The sequence below is a fragment of the Penaeus monodon genome, chromosome 11 (genome assembly GCF_015228065.2).
Source record: "Penaeus monodon isolate SGIC_2016 chromosome 11, NSTDA_Pmon_1, whole genome shotgun sequence".
In the NCBI taxonomy this organism is placed as follows: Eukaryota; Metazoa; Arthropoda; class Malacostraca; order Decapoda; family Penaeidae; genus Penaeus; species Penaeus monodon.
Genome location: NC_051396.1, coordinates 51,423,510 through 51,431,009, shown reverse-complemented (window position 1 = coordinate 51,431,009; position 7,500 = coordinate 51,423,510). Strand labels below are relative to the sequence as shown.

Sequence of the window (7,500 nt, the reverse complement as noted above, 5' to 3'; positions counted from 1 at the left end):
TATATTTCTGGTCAGAAAAATGTAAAATTTTTTTTTTTATAACATTTGATTTGCATGTGGGGATGGTTAGAAGTCACAGAAGGCAACAATTGCATGTGGAGATTGGAAAAGGAGACTTGGGGATTCCACATGATCAGGAGTCGTGGGAAGTGGAACTTTCCATGATGGGTCAACAGTTGAAACAATTGAGCATAGAGAATATGTAAGAAGTGTGTATATATTTGTAGTTTTGTGCTCCATGGATTTCTCTCAACCCATGCATCAAAAGTGAAGAAGATGATGAATTAGCAACATTAAAAAAGTTGAGTTGGCAAAGAAGATGAGAAATAAGAGTAGGGATGAACACTGAGCTACACACCACCCTCTGTGTACCCTTCTCTTCTCCCTTTGCCTCCACCAACATTGGACTAAAACTAAATCTTATCCAAAAATTGATGTAGACTCTAGGAAAGGAAACTGTGCGCTTTCAAACCCCAAATATATTGCTTGTAGAAACCTAGGAAATTAAAATCTCCTTTTATATCAAAAATTGTTGCTGGGAACACCAGCAATGAGGCAGGGAAGCAGAGCAATGTCATCCAGTTAACATGGAAATTCAATTGTTATTTGTAAATATTTATTTGTCTACTAAAGTTGATTTTGGGAGTGCTTACCACATACATTTCATCCACAAGCTACACATGAAAAATTCAATGATTTCAAACCAGTAGTAATGGAAGTGTATCGACTTGAAATTGAAATCGTGAAGCGTGTGTGTGTGTGTTTTTTTTTTCTTTTCTTTTCTTTTCTTTTCTTTTCTTTTCTTCTCTTCTCTTCTCTTCTCTTCTCTTCTCTTCTCTTCTCTTCTCTTCTCTTCTCTTCTTTCTCTTTCTCTTTCTTTCTTTCTTTTCTTTTCTTTTCTCTTCTCTTTTCTTTTCTTTTCTTTCTTTCTTTCTTTCTTTTAAAAGATTATAGAAAAATGACATTTATACTATTTACTTGGACTTTAGAGAAATGGTGTATTTGGTAGAGAGAAACAAAATTTCATAGAGATCATTTCTAACATGGGAGACCACAAGGAGTGAGCAGTGTCAGTGATATGATATTGTGGTAGGCCTATTTTTGTGATATCAAAACAGTGTGATAATATTTTATGAATGGCAAATTTTGAAAAAAATGGTGCTGAATGTATGTTTGTACACCATTTAACAATTCACAGCTAAAAGCTCTTGCCAAGATGTCTTAAGATTGAGCTTTCATACCACTGTTAAGTTAACATTTTCAAAAGTTGTATTAATATCTTGACTTTGAGCTCTTAATTCAAAATACTTATTTTCTAAGGAATTTTAGAAAAATAGCTATCAATCTCCCCATAATTAATACATGCAACTTTTTTTGTTTATACCCTCCTCCATCTGTCTGGTAGTAAACTTTGTATCTTGAATTTCTTGCAGACTGCAACCAATATCATAGTATAATATATTTCAGTTAACTTTTTAATTCCAGTGTGATTCTTCCACAAAACACACACCTAAGAAAAAAGATAGATTGGTAGATAAAATAAATATTGTTATATGATGGTAAGTGGGATAAATGGCAAAGCTATTATTCATCAGATCCTCATATGAATCAATCTTTTTAAGGACAAGGAAATCAGCGGAATATTCCAGTGGAGCGGAAAGGAGCAGCTGACGAAATACGACATGATTGTGGCCATGTCTCGGGTGCTGTCCCTCTGCCACGACCATATTACGCCCGACCCCAACCCAGCTCCCGGTGCCCCCAGACCCTACGATGCCCACATGGATTCGTCGCGCCTTGAGTCCCTTGGGATCTCACACCACACGGCCTTTGACGTTGGGATCAAGGAATGCCTTAGTCCCTGGTTAGTGTAGAGGAATGGAGAGAGGAGGGGAGTGGGGTTTCCTAGAAGTTGAAAGACTAATTGTTGCTGTTATTGTTGTTAGGGATATTTTATTGTACAGATATGCAAGTAGAGAGTAACTTTAAGAAATACTTTAGCATGAGTTAGAAAGAAAAAATTAAGCTGTTTTGTTTTGATTAGTGATTTATGCATATATTTTCAATATAATTTTTTTTTTAGGTTTGGTTTATTTATTAGTTTTTTTCAAAAAAAGGCTAAAGAACAGTGTCATAAGGTAAAGGATTTTTTCAAAAAAAAAAAAAAAAAAAAAAAAAAAAAAAAAAAAAATATATATATATATATATATATATATATTATATATATATATATATATATATATATATTATATATTTTATATATAATATAGTATATATATATATAATATATATATATATATATATATATATATATATAATATATATAATATATTACTATATATATATATTGGCTTGTCTCTTATAATTCAGGTAATCTAGCATATTTTATTATTTTCCCTACTTTCTTATAAAATATGTTACAAAGGATGATAAATATAATATACAAAATGGTAATTTTATTTCAGAGACTATTACAAAAGCAGTTAAAGATATTAACGTATATATGAAATTCTACATTACCTTAGTGGAAAATGTATGAAGTGCTCTTGTGAATACATTTCCAAGGCATTTTTAACTTTTATTTTTTTCTAATAAGTTTTGCTTACAGGAAGTGGATGTTCAATGCTGCATTGCATACCCTGTCAAAGATAACATATGTATGAAATATATTAATCTTTGCTATGGAACATGTAAGATAAAAATTGAAAGCAATAAGTTTATAATTCAGAAATAAAAAATATATATAATGTAGTTTAAAGAGTATTATAAAAATCCCATTTTATTTTTTGGTTTATATTTATATAAAGGCATTTTTTTTACTAAATGTATTGGAGTTATTCATTCTCATACCTTTTATCAAAATGTTTCAAAAAGATTTACTTAATTAGTTTTATTGATGTTATTTACACAGTTTAGTTGCAGGATAGATGATAGAAGTTATGCACCATTTCTTCTTCTTCTTCTTCTTCTCCTTCTCCTTCTTTCCTTCTTCTTCTTCTTCCTTTTCCTCCTTCTTCTTCTTCCTTTTCTCTTCTTCATTTTCTTCATATTATTCTTCTTCTTCATTTTACTTCATATTCTTCTTCTTCTTCATTTTACCTCATCATCTTCTTCTTTTTCTTTGTCTCTATCTGTCTCTCTTTGTATCTATTTCTCTCTCTTTTTTTCTTCATCCTTTTTCTTTCTTCTTCATCAGCTGTTCCTGATACTTACAAGTTCTTTGAACATGAATGCCATTTCTATTATGATAATTTTATATTATGAATAAAGGTTGTGAAATTACAATGTGTAATAATGAATTGTAAAACAGGCTCTCTATATTGTTTATGATGTATAGTATCCAGATTATTGCTGAAAATATTATTTGATATCAAGTTCTTATTTGAATGTTCTTGATAAGGGTAACTTGGAGCCATTTTGTATTTTATTTTCCTTTCAGTCTTTCTTTTTCCTTCTCTCGTCTCTCATTCTGTTTTGGGAGGACTTGCATGACTGAGAATGGCAGATGCAGTTTCTCAGCCTTTGAAGAAAAAGTTAAAACCTACATTGGAATAAGCACAATATATTTTAGATTAACCCAACCACCACGGGTTTATGTTCTGTTGCCTGTAGTTTTTTTGTGAATTTTGTTACATACAGATGGCTCCACATGTGCTCAGCCAGCAAGGAGTCTATCAGTAGGCCCTAGTGACCAATCCTGATTTCCTCATTCCTTGAATTGATGGGAAAATGTGTTATTCCTTTTATTACAATTGATGTTGATACTGATATTATTGTTATTGATGTTATAATTATTAAATTGTTATTAAAATCTTGATAGCATTTAAGACAATTACCCCATAATTGACGGGTAGCATTCATAGTGGCCTGGGCCTCGCTGCCGGGGGCTTATATCGTCGCCCGAGCATGCGCGACCACTCATGCCAAATACCAGCATCCCATGCCGTTTCTTCGTAATACTATGAAGATATGTTGTATTTTCAATTTTAATTATTTTTTACAGTCTCCACTTGCCAAACTTCCTGATAAATCGAGACTGAAGGGTATTTTTGTTGTTATATAGACTCCATAGTTGATCATTATTCGGTCTATAGTCCGAATAAAATAAGCAGTGTGTGGCATCATGGAGTTGAAATTGTCGGTTTGTTGCATTTTTTTTGTTTGTTGCATGGTAAAAATGAGAAAGTGTTAGAACCGACTTAATCACACTTTCACTGGCAAAAAAATAATCTTTTGCCGTGATTGTAACAAATAAAAACTCATGGCATGTCCATGCGTACTCTATGGCATGTGCGTACGTGCCCCCGGCAGATGGTCCCGCCATGCCATGGCATGTACGTACATGCCACCCGTCGGCAATGGGTTAATTAATACAAAAGACCCTTTCTAAAAGTCAAGGAAAAAGGTGAACAGGTGAGATAGGTTGGACTAATAACTAACTCCTTGTGAGTAAGCACTTGTAGAGCCATCTATGTGTAAATACAATAAATAAACTTATGAACCGTATTCATATTGACATATATATAAAAGGTATGAATGAGAATGAATATCTTCACAATACAAGAGATGTAAATACATCTCTTGTATTGTGAAGATATTCATTCTCATTCATACCTTTTATACAAAAATGAACTTATATTACAGTGGGCATGGCATGTATTCTTGCCATCCATACCAATTGGGTTAATAAATGGAGAAGCTTTGCCTGCCATAGATAGTGATATCTACCATATTTTTGTACATGAATAAGGCCTGAAAAATAAGAATGCATATTTATGATAAACCTATTGGTACCAGGGACAGCATGTACATATCTTCCATGCCCACTGTTTAGTTTATTAATTGTATTTACTCCAATGATGTGCAAATATGAGTCGCAAAACAAAACTACGTGGGACATTACAAATTCTCATTGGCACTGGGTTAAGCAAAGATTTACAGAAAATATAATTTAACATTTTGGTATACAGTAGTATTTTGGATCTCCTGTAAGTAATTGGACATTTCATGAAAGAAAACTTTATCATCAAATGAGAATTGCTTTGAAAGTATTATTTCTCAGCAATATTCTAATGGCATCTAATTAACATTTATCCCCTCCTTCATACTAGCCACTGACTGAGTCCTTGTGTTAATTGTTATCTACGGTAAGTGAATAGAAGAGTGTAGGGTGCTGTACTATGTCTGTGAGGCTCACAGAGACAAATGGGATAACTAAATGTCAAGCCCTTCACATAGGTGACTGCAGTCCACATAGCAGATAGCCAAATTGTCCCAGATCCTAATGGTTTGTAAGCATGTTGGGTTAATTATTCAAAGCAGCTGAACCATCCAACCATCAGCATTGTTAGAAAGGATATTTCCAAACTGAAAGGACAGAAAGGCAGTGGATATTTGCAGCATCCCTGCTGAACTGCTCAAGTGTGGTGGCAGACCTATAGTACATGGATTACATGCTGTCCTTGCTGCCATTTGGTAGTCTGGTTCCATTCCTTCAGTCTTGTTGAAGGGTATGGCCATCCCTATCTGGAAGAAGAAAAAGGATTGCTGGAACTGCAGCAGTCACCAAGGCATTACACTGCTCAGCAGAATAGGCAGGTAGCCCTCCCTCATCCTTGTGTTTCTTAGAGAGGGATTAGAGAATGGATCACTTTAGTCCTGGCAAATCTGTAATAAACTGTATCCATTCACTTTAAGTCCTTATAGAGTGCTACCATGCAATTAGTCATTGGGTGCTTGCAACCTGCATTAACTCAGTGCATTGCAAATCAATCTGAAAGAGATTCTGAGATGTCCAGAAATCTTGACAAAGCTTATTGATCTAATAGCAATCCTTTATACTGGTACTGAAAGTGTTGATGGGGCATGTTTAGCTTCCTTTCTGTGAATTCAGAAGTGAGGGAAAGATGTTTCCTTGTACCAGCACTTTTCTACATCGGCAGGGACTGGATGCTACATAGAGCTGTCATCCACAGTTAGTGCAGACCAACACTGGGTACAATTAAATTCACTCACAGTGACTGCACTTTATGTTGCTATCTTGGCTGAGATTATGACCCTTGTGGCAGCTCTCTCTGTATTTATCAGTAAGGTAGAACTCTTGAGTTTAGAGATGTCTTGGACCAAGACCAAGGTCCAGAAATTGAGTGCCTCCAATTTTTATTGTAAAAATTGGAGAAAATCAAAAAGATTATAAGCTAAATTGCTTGTGAAGGAAAGTATGTGTTTTTTCAGCCTCTCTGTTTTGATTCATTGTTCATTTTCTTCACCTAAAATGTATGTAACCACAAAAGTGTTCCAGTTGGTTTTCACATTTCAGGGGATGTCACCAGAGAATATATCCCCTCTAGATTTTTTTAAAGGACTGGAAAGTTTTTTTTTCATTATCTTTTTTAGACAAACCTAGTGTAAAATCTATGAAAACATTTGTGTTTGGTCAAGGTTGGTCATAGGTATACCTCAAAGAGAAAGTATGTAGACTTTTTTTGCGAGGAAATGATGAATATTGTTAGGCTTAATGATGGCCCCTTAAGTATTCCTGTCTTTTATTGTCATGAACATTAGGCATTGAACTTCCTCTAGGTCAAGCTGCAATCATGATCATGTGACACATTTTAAATAGCTATAATAAAACATTAAAAATCATGAGCAAAACAAAACATTAAAAATCATGAACAAAATAAAACATTAAAAATCATAAGCAAAACATAATTATGTTAAAAAAAATGTTGAACAGATAACCATTCACATAGATACTAACAATTTTGGAATGATACAGAAAAGTAATGAATAGAACAGGTTCGAGGCAGAAAGTTAAATAGATTTGTTGTTTTGTCACTCATGGATTACAGTCCTTTGATGACAGAGGGACACCCGATTGAAATATGGTACATTTAGTGATATTATTCGCAAGACAGTAGCTCGCCACTTGGTAGATTATTATATTGGATGGTGTGTGTGTGTGTGTGTGTGTGTGTGTGTGTGTGTGTGTGTGTGTGTGTGTGTGTGTGTGTGTGTGTGTTTGTGTGTTTGTGTGTGTGTGCTGCGTGCGCGTGCGCTTGAGTGCGTGCGCGGTGCATTCTGCGCCTGTACGCTTTATTCACATATCTTGCTCAGTGCACCTTTTCGCAAAAAATCAGTGACCTTGTGAGCCCTCGTTTTTCCACCGATGGGCCTGGATCTCCAGAATTTCGTGTTCGCATAGCCTGTCTATCCGAGGCGTTCGCGTGCGGTGCCTGTGTCGCTCCTGTGTCGCGACGCATTCAGCCGCCGTGATATCAAGATAATTTTGAGGTGACAATTATCTGCCGTAGTCGAAATCCTTCCATTCTTGATGGAATGCCATTGCAATGCCGGCCAGCTTTTATCATGGTACGCCTGCCGTTTACTGGATCAATTTCGTCGCTAAGGCATGAGTTTTTCCCCCGAGATGCTTTCCTTCTTCTGTTACCCCTCGTTGTCTGACTGCCTATGCATGTTTTTTCTCGTCTTTTCCTCTTC

At 35.0% G+C, this 7,500-nt stretch overlaps 1 protein-coding gene across 3 annotated transcripts in view; it reads left to right on the top strand.

Moving 5' to 3' along the window:
* The window catches only part of LOC119579076 (methionine adenosyltransferase 2 subunit beta-like), a 10,684-nt gene extending 8,580 nt beyond the window's left edge, over positions 1–2,104 (top strand). For all 3 annotated transcript variants that reach the window (XM_037926806.1, XM_037926808.1, XM_037926807.1), the window contains exon 6: positions 1,623–2,104. In XM_037926806.1, coding sequence (XP_037782734.1) covers positions 1,623–1,874 — 252 coding nt within the window. In that variant the 3' untranslated portion in view covers positions 1,875–2,104. The remainder of the gene's footprint in view (positions 1–1,622) is intronic.
* The last annotated feature ends 5,396 nt before the right edge of the window (positions 2,105–7,500 follow it).